The sequence below is a fragment of the Daphnia magna genome, linkage group LG6 (assembly GCF_020631705.1).
Source record: "Daphnia magna isolate NIES linkage group LG6, ASM2063170v1.1, whole genome shotgun sequence".
Lineage (NCBI taxonomy): Eukaryota > Metazoa > Arthropoda > Branchiopoda > Diplostraca > Daphniidae > Daphnia > Daphnia magna.
Genome location: NC_059187.1, coordinates 4,539,991 through 4,555,719, shown reverse-complemented (window position 1 = coordinate 4,555,719; position 15,729 = coordinate 4,539,991). Strand labels below are relative to the sequence as shown.

The following is a 15,729-nucleotide window of genomic DNA, read 5'->3' as shown; positions in this document are numbered from 1 at the left end:
AGAAAGAGAATACAATTTTTTAAAAACATATATATAAAGCCTGCAATCTGGCTGGATTCTTGTGTATGTCAGGAAGTTTCAAAAGTATTTGCATCCAGGGATTCCCAGGCAAAGCAGCTGAAAAGGCAGAGGAAGAGGTCGACATCTTTTTGCTTCTTTGTTGATTTCGATTCTTTGGCATGGCTCAATGGTGATTTTTTTTTTTTTTTTTTTTTTTTTTTTAAATAAATAATGTGGATGCTGGATCAGCGGTGATCATGCAAAACGGGTGACGGGCCTTAAGTCAGATAAACGAAAACAAAAGAAACCAAAGTTTCCCGTTGGGCAGATGTACCTGTGCAAGGGAACTGAATTCGACAAAAAGATGAGCCGATAAAAGGTAAATCGATGGCAGGAAGGCCGTGCGCGGGCACTGGAGTTGTTGTTTGCGATCGATTTTCTGGCTGTAGGAAAACAGTTTCAAACATGGCTGAGGCCAAAATAGCTTCCGCCATTCGCTCAGCTCGTTCGTCCAATGGACTCTCGTCCGGCCTCGGTCGGTGCTGGTCGTTCAAAACGCTGGCAACTCGCGCCGCGTGCGATTTATTTTCGAAATCCTCTTCTTCGGTATAGAGTTCGTCCATATCGTCGTCCGCGACACCTTGGTCAGAGGCCGTGCTAACTGATTGCGAAGATTCTTCCGACTCTGCGTGCACTACGGGCTCGGTTTCCAGCACCGATTCCGCTTCAAGTAGCGATTCAACTTCAGGCTTTCGTACGCATTCGACAACACGCACAGCGGCTTCTCCGTCTCGCACCGCAGACGTGTGTAGAACTAGTCCGACATCCGATTCCGTACCCGATTGCGGTAACGAAACTCCCTCCGGAACAGCTTCGGGTTTCGAAAGCGATGATTTGTCTAAAACATCAGCAGAACTAATTTCCAGCTTCGTAATCGTTTCCACCGCTGGTTGTTCGAGATCTGACTGCCGATCAATGTCTAAAATGCGTACAGAATGGTCTCCCTGAACTGGAACACTTTCAAGCATCGACTTCGATTGTGGAATAAAAAAAGGGCCAGCTTCAGATGCTGAATCGGATTCTGAATTCAGTTGGAGCAAAGCCTCGGCTTCGGCTTCTATCAAGTCTGTTGCCCCTTTGAGCACTGGCTGGACATCGGATTTCGTCGCTACTTCTAAAACAGGTACTGAGTTTGCCATCTCCAAAGATTCCGGTTCGGATTCCGGTTTCGTTGGTGAAACAGGGTCACAACTTTTCTCGGCCGCTGCCACTTTCCCCTCCCCCGACTCTGCTGCTTCCGAGGCGATGTCGGATTCTGAACCTGATGTAAATTCGCATTCGAAAGCCAGGCCTACGGAATCCGTCTCTAATAATTGTGGGGCGGCTTCTTCGCAAAGCAGTTGGCCTACTGTTGTTGATTTCATGTCCGACTGAGGCTCCCCCATTTTTGCTAATCTCGATTCTGCAACCGGTTCAATTTCTGCTGAATCCACGGCTTTTTCTACATCGACTTGCGGTAGAGCAGAGGCCGGTCGTGGCTCCGATTCCGCTCTGCCAGTCACCTGTTCAATGGCCAACTTCATGACTTGTTCTATGACCAAGTTGGCCTCCGACAAAAGCTCTTGTTCCAAATCTCTGCTGCTATCCTCTGCTTCTGTGTCCGACTCAAGGACCTGTTCTTGCTGCGCTACTCCATCGCTTTTTCTTTCTTCCAATTTCGCTCCGCTCTGCGCTATGGAACTCGGTTCGAAATGCAACTGCGCTTCTGAAACTGGGATAGAAGAATCGCATTGCCCCCCCAACTCAACGTCTGATTGCGGTTCTCCTTCGGGGACTGGTGTCGATTCTATTTGAAAATGAACTTCGGAAAGGGGTGCCGATTGGCGCTGGATTTCAGGTTTTGATTGCGGAGTCAACGCCACCACGAAGTCTGTCCGGCGGTGTTTCGTACCCGGCGAGCCGTGCCGGTCCACGTACGTATCGGGTAAGGAAAGCGGACGAACGACTAGTTTACTACGGGCACTAAGATCGTCCACATGAATGACGGTGGACTCTGTTCCACTCGGCGGAATGGCGACTTTTTGAAAGTAACGGACAGCTTCCGGGCTTCCATAAATGGTTTCGGCAACGTCGCTCGTTTCCGAGTTTGCCGAATGTCGTTCCAGCAGCTCTTCCGTTTCTGTTGTCCGTTCGTGCTCTTCCAGTTTTGGCTGGGCGTGGTCGAAGAGCTCCGATTCGCTTAGATCACCCACATCGTCAGTCACATCCGTTTGCACTTGATCCTCACAGTCTGACCGATTCGCATTTTTCGGATTTTGTTTTTTGTTTTTTGTTTTGTTTTTTCCAGAAATTCCGCATTTTATTTGTTTTGATTTTCAGATGGAGCGAGTGAAAATAAAATGAAAAAATAACTCAGTTAACTTAAAAGAAAAAAAGAAAAAAAAAAGAAAACAATAACAAAACCAAAAAAGAAAAACAAGAATGAAAATAAACTGATAAAGGGTGGCATGAAAATTAATTGGGGTTGCGTTTGCCTTTGAGGGAACCCCTTCCTCCTCACCCTGGATGCCTATACTTATTAATGGATTTAGACTTATACGGCTAATCTTTCAGTTTTTAAAATATTAATCTTCTTTAGTTTGTTTCGATTCTACACTTCAAAGTCATGGAAAACAAAATCCAATGCAGCCCGGGACGTGCTGAAATTACGCCTAGAATATTGATTTCCAATATTGAGACATCCAACTAACTGATAATTGTTAATTGGTTTTGTACCACAGGGAATTATATATAATCGATATCACCAAGCCAACAGGAAGGATGCGCAGTTTCGAGTACTGGTTCTGGATGCTTCAGTCGGGAGAGTTAAAAAAAATAAATAAATAAAAAATGAATGAATGAATTAAAGAAAATCATCGGATTACAAAAAAAAAAAAAAAAAATCTGTTGCTGTACGCATTCCGGAATTTCTTCCCAATTTAATCCTACAACGATGCGATGATGCACTGGGAGTGTATTTGTCTCCCTTTTGGGACCCCTTCCGGCCGGAAGAGAAAGTGAATGGGACCATGCCGATGTCCAGCTAAAGTGAGCGAGCGATTCAGGATGAGTCGGGTGAGTAGGGATCGAATCCATTCCAGTAGGTCGATCCGATTGAGTTTGTCTCAGTCTTACCTAAAGCTGGATTGGCTGGCCTCTGGTGGGGTGCGAGAAATCGTCGTGACTTGCGATTGCGTCGCTCGGGAACCTGTGGGGACTGACTGGGCGACGAGGACGGGGAAATGGAAGACGCGGAGGGCGGAGAAGGAACTCTGCGGATGAGCGGCGGCGGCGGAGGCGATGGAACCGGAGTTGAGCTGCTGCTACTGCCGGACTGGAAGATGCGCGAAAAGGGTCCCGTGGACGATTGCTGGCCTGCGGGTAAGTCAACAAACTCGCGGATGCTGCGGATTTCGATCGCCTGCTTGCCGACGTCGGCCGTTTTGACCATCAATTTCACTTCGGCTTTGACTGGCCGACCTCCTTCCATCAGCTGGTAAGGTCCAGGTGTCGATGGAAGCGGTGGCGGAGGCGACGAAGAGAAATGACGGCCAGCCGAATCGGCAAAGCGGAACGTGGGACTCGTATAGACAACGATTTTTTCCGATTCGTCAGCGCTCATCTCGTCATCCGCCGAACTCGGATAAGGGGATATCTGAATTCGCCTGAGTTCACCATCGGCCGGATTCCAGTTACTCCTCGCAGTCGACTTACTCATAGCTTTCGTTGTCAACCGTAACCCATTATGCCCCCACACGTTGCCCCCATCAGTCAGAATCCGGAATAGATAAGAGATAGTACCTCAATATCGACCCGCACCTCTTAACGTCTTATGATGTTAACATTCTTACTTCTTACACTCACTTGGCGTGTCATAACGGCATTATTTTTGTTTTTTTTTATTTTTTAGTAGAGCTAACTTTATTTTGCAATTAGTTTTTAAGAGAGAAGTATCAGATTGAAAAATCACCGACCTGATACCGCTGCTGGTTCATTGGCTTCCACGTCTTCGGTCCAGTGTTCTTCCTGGACGTCTACTATACTCGGTGGGGATCCAAAAAAAAAGAAAAAAAGAAAGAAAGAAAGAAAAAAGAACAAACAAAAGAAATAAAAATAAACAGAAATGCACAAGCGAGCTTGGGTGAATGCGGCAGACTACGCCTATAGATGGAGGGCAGGGTGGGAAACTGGCACTGGCAACCAATCATCTCCGGATGACATTTCACGTCCCCTTTGTTTGTTTGAGTTTGTTTTTCAAACAAACAACTGGCCTAACCACATCTGACCTTGATTAACCGTTTCGCCATCGCTCATGTCCATGTCTTCCGTGTCAGTGAGAATCTCGGCGGCCTGGGTGGGCGGCATCAGGCTGTAATGGGATGCCGATGCATCGGCTTCATTCTCCACGCTGTCGTTCGGCTCAGCTGGATCCGATGGATCTTCGGTCAGGGAGTGGCGTCGCACACGGACCGTACTTCCGGCAAACATTTCAATCTCCGGAGTGACTCCGCGCGAGTGGTCGTCTTCGACATGGTCCTCCTCGACGCTGATGTACTCGACGTCGGAGACGCCCTCTTCCCGTTGACTGTTATCGACGAATCCGAGGAGTCCAGGAGATCCGCTGTACTTCCGGCTCGTGACGCGGCCGTTCTCGTCTTCCTGGATGGTGACCACATGCTGCTGGCCGGCGTGGTATGCGGGTCCGTTGCGAGGGATGACCGGGGCGGGAGACGGGGGAGCGTCTTCCTCGACATTGTCGATGTCTTCGACATCGGTGACCGGATCGTCCTGATTTTGCGGAATCAGCAAACCGGCGGCTGCGGGCAGCGGAACAGTGTCGACGTCTTCATCGACCCCGCTAACCGATTCGACATCCGTCAGGCCCAGACGAGACGAGCGGCCGCTACAGTCGTAGGATTCCGTTTCGCTAGTCTCGCCCGTCACCATAATACCCGGCGCTAGACGGACGATTTTCGTCGATTTTTCATCGTCGTCGGAGAAGCGGAAATCTTCCACGTCCGTGGCGCCTTCATCTTCGATCGGTCCAACGCTCAACGTCATGCCGGGCATGTACGGAGCTGGAGCGGGTGCCGGATGCGAGTCGGAGTCTTCCACGCCAGAGACGCTCTCCACGTCGGTTACAGATCCTTCATCGGCGTTGGCGACCGACAGAAGAGGTCCGCTGGCCGTCGACGCCGCCTTCTGCTTCTTGCTTCTCGTTTTCCTCGGCTTCTTGCGTCCGGCTGCTGAACTGACACTGAGCAGCATAGAGCCGCCGCTTCTCGGTTGCAGCTGAGGTGCCGGCCGATAGGCCAGCTCTTCCTCTTGGTTGGAAGTACTGACGTCGCCACCCAAGTCCAGTTGGCCGATGACGTGATTCAACTCGGAATTATCGGAACGTTGTTCCGATTCGTCGCCAGAGTCGTCCAAGTCCTCGATATCCGTCAGCGCTTCCATCAACGTGAGTTTGGGTTCACCGCCTTCGTCGTCGGCTTCTTCCGACACGTCCGAATCGTCGAGCGTAGCCACGACGCCCTTGACGATCGTGTTGACGTGCGTATTGCCCTCGTGATCGTCGATGATTTGCGTGATGTGCTGCTGAAGGACGGCCTCGAAGATGGGCGTGAAATCCTCGGCCGGAGTGCTGGCTTTGCTCTGGCCGCTGGATCCATCGTGTTCGACTTCCACCGTCTCAACGTCCGTCAGGCCACTTTCTTCGCCATCGTCGACCACCAGCGATCCAAGGCTGGGCTTACCTTGACCATCGGCCGGTTTCCTTTTCTGCTTCTGCCGGCGACGCATCCGCGACGCGATCATCGTCTTAGCCTTTTGCGCCTCCTCGCTGTCCGACAGCGAGAAATTCTCATCTTCCGCTTCAGCAGAGACAGAAATGATGGGCACCGAATCCGCCATGATTTTTTTTTTTTTTATGATGAGTGGAGTTTGAGGGGCAAATTCACGATACGAAAAGTGGAGAGATGAGCAGAGTTGTTGGTGGAACGGTCGGAACGGGACTGGAGAAAGAAAGTGGCCCCTTGGACCGACGGTAAGACGTAGGGAATCTCCAAAAGTCAGACGACGGACGGCTTCCTGGTAATAAGCTGAAGATTTAAAAAAAAAAAACAAAAAAAAAAAAGACCTGCCCTTTTTTTTTTTTTAAATGTAATCAGTCCCCAAATCTCCTGAAAACAAATTCACAGGGTCTTCCTGACGAAAGGCATCGAGGAGTTGATGGGCGAAGAAGGAAAACGGGCACGTGGATCAATTCTCCAAAGTGGATGGGCAGGTGCGCGAAACGCGTGAGCCCATGAAGCCAGACATTGGAAAAGAGACGGGTGGATTTGTTTTTGTAATCTTGTTAGATCTGTGAATGTCACATGCCCCCCCCCCCAAAAAAAAAAGAACACGGAACGTTCGCCTTTTTTTTTTTCTTCCTTCCGGATCATTATGTAAATTAGGGCACTTTAAATGCCATCCCGATAGATGTCACCAGTGCCACATTAGCAAACCGAATTTTGCTGGGGCTGGAATCGGACGGGGAAAACAATTGACGTAGGGGGGAGGTGATGGCAGGGCTTATTATTCTCAAGAAAACAACAAACAAAAAACCATTAAAAAAACATAGTCAACTTACCGTGAGAAGCAGCTGTGGTGTCTAGATCCTCCGAGCGTATTGTTTCTGACTGAGCTAAAGCCACCTGAGCTGGAACGGCTTCAGGGTGTGATGTGTGCATCTGCGACTCTACAACGATTAGGAGATTCATCTTTTTATTAAACAGCTGAGTTTCATTTGTTTTGTTTTGTTTTTTTAAAGCGTCTACCTGTGAAGGCTTCAACCGCTTCCAACGGACTTGAAGGTGGTGTCTTTGAAGTCGACATGCGCACTTTGGCATCTAGATTGATTGTTCGATTGAGAGATGGAACAGTGACGTTGGAATGCTTTCGGAAAATTCTATCGGCATTACCGTGTTCGGTTGTCTGCTGTTGCAGCGATCGGCTGAGCAGTTCCGGCGAGAAAGTGTTGCTATCGTCGATGTCCCCGCCGTGAAGGGCTGCCGCAAACTCCTTTTCCAAGACCTCGTCATCGCAACTGGTGGGTTCGTTAGCAGCGTCCCACGACGAGGAAATTAAAACTTCCGGCTCGTCTTCGGTACGTTGATATGAGTGACGAGGTACTGGTGCCGGTGCCGGTGCCAGTGCCGAGGTGGCAATGACAGCTGGTCTTTCAACCTCCTGTTCGTCGTCCTCTTCTTGCTCATACGGTCGGCCTTGTTGCACGGCAATCGCTTCAATGGGCATCGATTGCTTGCAGCTGACTGGATGTTTGGAGGCGTTCCATGATGGTGAATACAACGATTCCGGTTCGTCGTCAACGCGTTCGCGTTGACGAGGTGCTGGCGCTGTCGTTGCAACCACCATCGGCTCTTCCACTATTTCTTCTTCTTCTTCCTCCTCTTCTTCTTCCTCATTAGTGGGAAGCTGCTCAACAGGAATATCTTCCTCCGGCGGATCGAAAACCGGTTTCGGATGAGTATCGATGACGTAGCGATCGATGACTCGTTCCTCCATAGTCGATTGGCGCGTACCCCATGAATCCTCCGCGTCTTGTTGCAGATTTCCAGATTCCAGGTCCTGCACCGGCTGAGGAATCTGTTGTGAAATTCAACAACAACAACGACAACGATATCAATGATCAAGACATTGCGATTATTACGATTGACACATCGACTAAGCGCCCTCATTACCTCGATGTCCTTTTCGGCCTCTCTCGAATCGCAGATGCCTTTCTCTTCGTGAATAATTATTCGCTGGGAAGGCGGTTCAGCGTCGTCGTAAACTTGTTTTTGCGGAATGGCCGTCTTGATCTCTGTCATGAAAGAAAACACAATTTTCAAAACAAGGACGCGTTAAGGAGCATTTGAAAAGCGGCATTTCACCTTGCGAGAAGACTTCAGACACTTCCTGCAAATTTAGCTCTTCCTCCTCCTCTCTCTTCTCGGGGATCTCATCGACTGACTCGGAGTCCTAGACGAACAGCAAATCAAGAAAAAAACAAACAAAAACAAACAAAGTTTTAGGTGCAGAGCGAGTGAATAGACGATGACAACCAAAACAATAAAAGAACAAATTTCAGTGATTAACGAAACAGATTGGCAGAAGCTAAGGATGAGGTGGATTTCCATAGGTTGATCAAACTGACCCATTTTTTTTTTTTTTTTCGATGGAAAAGAACTAAACATACAGGTGAAACTTATAGATTCATTGATGATGATGGAAACAAGACATCAAATAAAAAAAAACAAAACAAAACAAAAACGGAGTGACTGTAAAATTCATGCCGTGAAAGGATGCACGTAATGAATCGAACAACGGACGATATCATTCACGACTTGAGAGCCTTACCTTCAAGTCTCTCATCCGCTGCGATAGGACGGACGGCACGACAATAAAACCACAACGAGACATAGAATTTGTTTTGTTTGTTTTGTTTTTTGCTTTTCTTATTATTGTCAAGTAGAAAGCATTTGAAAAATGAAGTTATGACTGCACAGAAATGTAACGTGGGCCGAGTCGGAAGTCAAAGAGGAGATGCGAAAGCACAGCATTCATTGGCAGGTGGGACGAGAGAGAGAGAGAGACAAGTTCCGCAAAACTCTGCGTTTGTGCGTTGCGTTACCTTCATCAGATCCTGCTCGTCGAAGCTGACGTCCAGGCTCGTATCGCGCTGTAGGGTGTTTCTCGTACTGTCAGCGCCCAGTTCGTCTCGTAGGTTGTCGAAGCCGGATTGATCCAGCTGCGTTTTGGCCACGGCTTTCTCCAAATCGTCCGTCACTAGTTCCACGTTGTAAATGCACCGGTTGACGATGTCGTCGCGTCCAATTTTCCTCAGCGCTTTTTCTAAGGCGTTGCCTGAATGATCAAGATGAATGATCAAGTGGCGCAAAAAATGGGCAAATGCCGGCAGAAAGTAAGGAGGAAGGGGGGGGGGGGGATTTTACCGGTGACTTTGTTTTGCGACTGGGCCATCCACAACTTGAGCATCACCATTGCCTGTTGGGTGGTGTTGTCTGGGTACTCGTTGTCGATCAGATTCAAATCGGAATCGGGGATCTCCAGGCACTGGGCCAACGGGATCCAATCGCGACCGAGGAGGTTGCAAATATCCGACAAGCGCAAATCAGCCTGATCATAAAAGCGCAAATGCATTGATTACATTGCCGTCGTCGTCGTCCACTATCAATCCATGTCTACCCTCTTTGTGCCCAACTCACTTTATGGATGGCTTCAGGCCTGTTGGTGGTGTAGACAAGCCCCACGTCGTGCAAGAAGCCGTACTTCTTCTGCAGGGCGAGCAAGTCCGGCTCGGAACGGGCCGTTTCGGGCGTCACCGTGCTGGGCAAGACAATGTTCAGGTTGCAAATGGGCGTCTGCGGCGGTTCACCCCTTCCGGCCTGTTTTCATTCGAAATCAAAGTCGAAACCAAAGGTCAATCATTTGCAAATCTGGCGACCTACGAGGACCAATCCGCTTCCGGATTGAAGCCTCGTCTAAGGGCGGACAACAACAGTGTGATGCCCTACCCTAGCTTCCCGCATGAAGGCGATGCGCCCAACGGGATCGGCGTGATTATCCTTGACTCGGACGGTAAAAGGCAGCCGGTTCTCACGGAACGCTCGGAAGGTCAAGGCCAGCTGTTCGCCAGACTTGGTGATGGGCACTAAATTGCCGGCGAATTCCAAGTATTGCGATTTCGTCTCCAAGACTTCAACGTCTCGACTCTTGGCCACTTCGACAAAATGTTCTTGCTGTTCCAGTGTCTTCTCCTCCTTGTCGTCCGTCATGCAGAACACCCGGAGGCGGGCTTCTTGCGGTTCGTGCCGCTTGGCAAACACGACGAATCTACAGTTTAAACAATTTTTGAAAAAAAAAGGAGATTCCCATTTGATAACATGAGCAATCGTTTTTATTTTTATTTTTTTTTTTTTTACTTGGCCATAAAAGGAACGTTGATGGCTTCGCGATAGAGGTCGGTAGCCATTTTGGCCGCCTCGGCTACGTTGCGGCAATCCATGAGCCAGAAACGGGCGGAGACGGTGGTGGTGAACGAAACGCAATCGTTGACAAAGGTCAGCGGGGTCGAGCCGGTCACATCTTCCCACTGCGCTCGCGATGTTCCGCCTACGTTCCAACAACAGATCAATTCAAAAAGAAAAGAAAAACAAAACAAAACAAAATAAATCATCAATTATTCAGACGACGACAGATTTTTGAATAGGGGAAAAAGAAAGAAAGAAAACAAAAAAATGCGAGCAATCCAACAAGATGATGAATGACGACATCAAAAGGGAAACCAAAGTGGGGATCGTAAACTGAGTAGACACAAGCTCGGGATGCTGAATACGAATCAACATAATAGATCCCGAATGCCTCTGACTAGGGGAGTAGACTAGTAGAGTACCCTTTTGGAGAAGAAGAAATAAAAAAACAGAACATCCGACATGGAAAGTTGGCGACACAAATACATCAAACCCGTAAATAGCATTAAGAAAAAATGACATGAAATGATATCAATAAATGGTCGGACGAAACCGTAATTCAAAATAAGAATACGAATAAAATTTCGTCTGATGTTAGGCTGACAGGTCCGTTCTAGCGAACGAACAGGAAATGGGGAAGCCGACAAAATGCGAACGACAACAAAGCAACTATGTTTTAACAGAATAGAATAATAAGAGAAAACAAAAAAGGGGGGGGACACAGAAGTGCAACGAAGGACGGAAAAAAACAGAAAAAAAGAAAGAAAAATGTGTCATAAAAGAGAACATTGTGAACGACAAAAGAAGAGGGGAAAGAAGAAGAGCATGAAAAGAATAGTTAGATATGTGTGGTAGATACCTGTCGATACGTCAGCGGCATTCCCTTTGTTTATTTAATGAAACAAAAGAATGGAAAAGTAATTAAAAAAAAAAAAAAAAAAGAAACAAAACCAAAACGAAACGAAAGAGAAAGAGAGAAAGAGATGAGTTTTAGACGGCGATGTGTCGGAATTCAGTTGGAAATAGTAAAAGCAGAAACGGTGGAAAACTCAGCAAATCAACGAAAGAAGACAAAAAAAACAAAACAAAACAAAAAAGAAAATCTTGATGGGATAAAAACCCCTTTTTGCTCAACTGATTACTACGGCGCATGTACGTCATCCAAACGAAACCGAGTACAAGGGAAGGGGCAGAAGGAAGACGTACAAAAGAGACGTATAATTTGATGCGTCATAGTGTGCGGCTCTCACCTGTGATGCTGCAGAGGAGCCGCAATGTGGGCGTGTCACCGCTATATTGGTTGATCATTCCGCGGGCGGCCGCTTGCGGTACGGGAATCGTCAATGTGATGGGCCGGTGGAACTTCCTCCTGCGCGGCTCCACCGTCACGATGGGCGAGACGGCCACTCGGTTGCCCAGCAACTTCACCACCAGTTCCGGTTGAATCGGCTGAGCCTATTTTACATAAATTTCAGTGCCGGGGTGGAATTTTAAAAATAAAACAAAAACAAACAAACAAAAGAACAGAACAAAACAAAACAAAACAAAAACAACAAATGGGTTACAAACACACACACCCTGATGCGGCATTTTTCGTTTTCTCTCAAGTTTTGTTTTTGTTTTTTTTTTTGTTTTTGTTTTAACTGTGTGTGATTGCTGATTGGGGGTTACTATGTGTGCGTGTCTGCGTGAGTAGAAATCATGGAGGGCAGATATTTCTTTTTTCCCACAAACTGTAACTATCGAAATTGCTTTCTGATTAAGATTGGCGTTTCTATCCCGTCATGTCCCGGACATTGCTCTACATTGGAATGGCTGCATCGCGAAAAAGATGGCGTCAGAAAATCGAATCCTTATTACAAACTGCCCTCTCTGGTACAAGTCTGAAGCCAATTCAAGGAACAGAGAGGGGAGGGAGAAAAGGTGTGCGTCACGTGTCAAAAGCAACATGCAGCAGCCTCGAAGCCAATGATACCCAAATAATAATATCCTTTTTAAAAAAATTAAAAAAAAAAAGAGAGAATTTTAAAATGATAATAATATGAAAGCCAAACCACCGGACATACGAGAGACAGACAGCCATGCTTAAAATTAAAAGCTAATAATAATAATAAAAAATAAAAAAAAATATTATTATAATTTCGATAATTGATTCTTACAATTGAAGTTTGTAAAAAAAAAATAATTAAATTTTTCTAATTTCATATTTTTTCTTTTTTTCTTTCTTTCTTTTCTTATTTTGGTTTCGTTTTTTTATTTTTAAATTGAATTAATTTATTTTTTTTTGTGAAAATGTTAAAGAGGATAGGGGGATGTGGGTATTGATTAGTAAGGTTCAAATCGCGCACCTGGATTGGTCCATTTTATTGAAAATCCCGATGTTCCAAAGCAATACATTCCAGTTAATAGACATTGAAAGAGTTAATTTTAAGACGATGGGGGAAAAAAAGAGAGAGAAAAGAAGATGAGCGTTAAAAATAAAGAAAAGAAAAAAAGAAAAGAAAAGGTTTTGCATAATGTTTCTAGAATCGAAGAGAATTTGATTTGTATGTTTTGTTTTTTTCGAAAAATGAAGAATAAAATACACCGCGTGCGGAAACTGGCGCATTTACGGAAAACAAATCGGTTCAATTCATTCATTTTTAAATTCCCAACAATTGCCGGTTTGTCTTTCAACGTGCGACCATTGAACTTGAAACGTCTTCCGAAAAAACGTTTGTTATGGTAATTTCATATTTTAATTGATTTCAAGTCAACCGGCCGGAACATTATCTCTCGCATCTCTTCCCTGCTTTTCCCAATATTCAATGAAATATTTGATAGACGATTAGAAATGAAAAGAAATCTACAATTCTCAAAGTACGATGATAAGAATACTGATATCTGGGGGTGGGGGTGGGTTGGTAAGAATCCTCAACGGAAAAAATCGCGAAAAATGAAAATATATTATGGATTTGTTGTTTGATCACGGGGGTCAACCAGTCATCCAGATATGTTTGAAGGCAAATGTTGGTCTTACGTTCACCCCGCAAAAACCTTACATTTTACATTGATTAAGCCCATTACGTTCATAGAATAGAGATTCTTTTGTTAGTTTCTTTTGTTTTGTTTTTGTTTTGTTTTTGTTTTTTGAACCGAAAGATTTAAAGACAACCAGTTCCAGTAGTAAAGAGTCCCAAAAAATAAGAAAGCCAAGCAAGAGAGCCATAAACCGAAAGAACAAGAGAACAGAGAAAAAATAGATATAGATATAGACTAATGAAGAACTACAAGAAGCAAAATGCAGTCATTCCGAAAGCATGCAAATTATGAGCACACCATCATTTCTTTTTTTTTTTTTTGCCACGTATGAGATCATTGACCCCGTTTTCTCCCCCAAAAGCTACTGAAGATTTGTTTTTTCATTTAGTCGAGAGTTATGGGAGAGAGGTCTGATTTTTAGGTACGAGGTTATACATTTGAAACAATAACCTAAAAAAAAAAAAAAAAAAAAAAAGAGAACTCAAGAAAAAATAATTGTTACAAAAATAAATAAGTAAATAAACTTTTGTCGCCATTTTTGATTGGAGAATCGCTTTCAAGAAATTAGAAACAAAAAAAAAAGTATATATAGAAAAGAGGTGTGGCAAATATCGAAGGCAGGAACGTTTCATTTTTGACACGAGGGAACGTAGAGGACAGAGAGACACTCGGTAACTTCCTGATCAAATCTTTCTACCCTTTGGGTGTGACTAGACTCATTAGGGGGAGGGGGGAGGACTAGAAATTGATATGAAACGAAAAAGAAAAAAAAAAATCCGTCTGATTCGATCTAATTAAACCAAAAAAACAACTACCACTGATCTACTCGAGAGAAGAAGACAAAAATTGAGAGAGTTTCGGTCTAATAGCAAATGACGATGAGAGATAGAAATTGGAAAGAAAAAATTTAGAGGGCAGTGTTGGGCGCTGAAAAAAGAGAGTAGGGGCTGGGGGGAGGGTGGTCTATCGTTCTTTCTACCAGAGAAGAGAAAATCGTTTCTTTTTGGGGATGTGATTGACGGTGATCTTTTTCCACGGTCCCGAGTAGTTAGGTCGCAATTTTGCCAGATTTACCTGCAGTCCAACTTTGATCTTCTTGGTGAGCGCGCCCGGCGGGAAGACGGCCTGCACTTGGGGCACCACCGACGACGAGACCATGCCACCGTCGGGACCGATGGCGTGAACCTCCTGGCGGACGCGCGAAACGATGGCAAAGTACTGCGGGAAATCCGTCGTCAAGATGCGCGTGATCCGGTGCGTGTTCATATCCTCCAACTGTCCCATATCTGCACATCCATTCCGAATCCGCCATTTTTTTTTTGTTTGTTTTTTGTTTTTTGTTGTTTTTTTTTTTTATCAGATGAAAAAAATTAATCAAATTCATTCAACTCACCTTCGCCGTCAAAACTTTCATTGAGAACTTCCTGGACAGCTTCTTCCGTCGCTTCCAGCGTGTGTTCCCTCCACGTTTCGCCATTGTCGCTTCGCAAAACGATGATCTCGCGCTCCTTTCCGCGCAGAGCGGCAAAATGCGGAACTTCGATAATAACCGGGCTGTCAAAAAAAAACAGAAAATAAATAAATCAATAAATCAATAAAATCAATAAAATCACGTTTAAAATAAAACATTATTTTTCAACTTCGTCAGCGCGCGCGACATAGTCGACGTACCCGAGGAACTTGGCGGCTGAAGGTCCTAATTCCAAGATGCGGCTGGCCAGAGCCTCGCCCTCCATCAGTGGCGGAGGATGTACCAGTTTGTCTTTCTTCAGGTAGCGACAGGTGATGCGCATTGGGCAGGCGGCCTTGCGGGGTGGGATGATGACACGGACGCCGCTGTGGCGACATCCACGCATAGCTCCACCGCGAGCGTCAACCATAAAACTGACCAAGAACCTAAACATGAAAACGAAGGAAGCCCATGAAATCGTCGCTTTGTGGTGCGCTGGCGAAGGGCTTTCATTTATTTTCATGAATTTTTTTGAATTTTTTTGTTTTTTGTTTTTTGTTTTTTTCTTAAATGAAAGCCCCCGCACTTTGGACACGAAACATTGAAAGCCGGTGATGAGCGAAAACCCGCCGGATATGCGAGATCCGGACGGGGGGATGTAACTGAAACTCGAGAAAAACCAAAAACTAAATACAACTACAACTACTTCCTATTTTGTTTGACCACCGCAGTTGAGAATAGAAACAACAAATTGTCTACCTAAAAATATTGTTAAACGTTATCGTCTAAGGTTATCAACGTCAAAGAGAGTGATAAGTGTAATTTCAACGGACGTTTCTATATAATAATCATTGAAAAAATAAGAAAAAATAAAAAAAAATAAAAAATAAACTAGTCTGTTAAACAACTGCAGGTACTGTGTGATTCTATGTAAAACACAGTTCCGATTGAAAACGAGCGGGCATGCAAGATGACTACTACGACGAAGAATTTCGAGAGAGAAACAAAAAAAAAAGAAAAAGAAACGGGCGAAGAGCGCCATATTGTTTCAATCCACTTACGTTTTCCATTTAAGTCCCCTGTTAGAAGTAGCGTGGCAAATAGGGTAGACAAGAAAGAGATAGCGTATTTTGTTATTTAAAATGTTTCAGTTAGTTTTTTTTTTAAATTAACATATTTAAA

General features: G+C 45.3%; 1 protein-coding gene across 11 annotated transcripts in view; it reads right to left on the bottom strand.

The window, feature by feature from the left end:
* Positions 1–15,729, bottom strand: part of LOC116924257 (ankyrin-2) — a 42,195-nt gene that overhangs the window by 8,782 nt on the left and 17,684 nt on the right. For 7 of the 11 annotated variants that reach the window (XM_045175308.1, XM_045175316.1, XM_045175312.1 and 4 more), the window contains 18 exons: positions 14,769–14,993; positions 14,491–14,651; positions 14,172–14,383; positions 11,327–11,531; positions 10,936–10,959; positions 10,029–10,218; positions 9,621–9,939; positions 9,312–9,491; positions 9,039–9,222; positions 8,717–8,949; positions 7,977–8,064; positions 7,785–7,906; positions 7,005–7,689; positions 6,861–6,932; positions 6,674–6,781; positions 4,014–4,076; positions 3,175–3,414; positions 335–2,290 (listed from right to left, as the gene is read on the bottom strand). In XM_045175308.1, the coding sequence (XP_045031243.1) occupies positions 335–2,290; positions 3,175–3,414; positions 4,014–4,076; positions 6,674–6,781; positions 6,861–6,932; positions 7,005–7,689; positions 7,785–7,906; positions 7,977–8,064; positions 8,717–8,949; positions 9,039–9,222; positions 9,312–9,491; positions 9,621–9,939; positions 10,029–10,218; positions 10,936–10,959; positions 11,327–11,531; positions 14,172–14,383; positions 14,491–14,651; positions 14,769–14,993 (5,267 nt within the window). Of the gene's footprint in view, positions 1–334; positions 2,291–3,174; positions 3,415–4,013; positions 4,077–6,673; positions 6,782–6,860; positions 6,933–7,004; positions 7,690–7,784; positions 7,907–7,976; positions 8,065–8,716; positions 8,950–9,038; positions 9,223–9,311; positions 9,492–9,620; positions 9,940–10,028; positions 10,219–10,935; positions 10,960–11,326; positions 11,532–14,171; positions 14,384–14,490; positions 14,652–14,768; positions 14,994–15,608; positions 15,627–15,729 lie in introns of all 11 variants that reach the window. The other 4 variants (XM_045175310.1, XM_045175317.1, XM_045175309.1 and 1 more) reach the window with 4 other exon arrangements.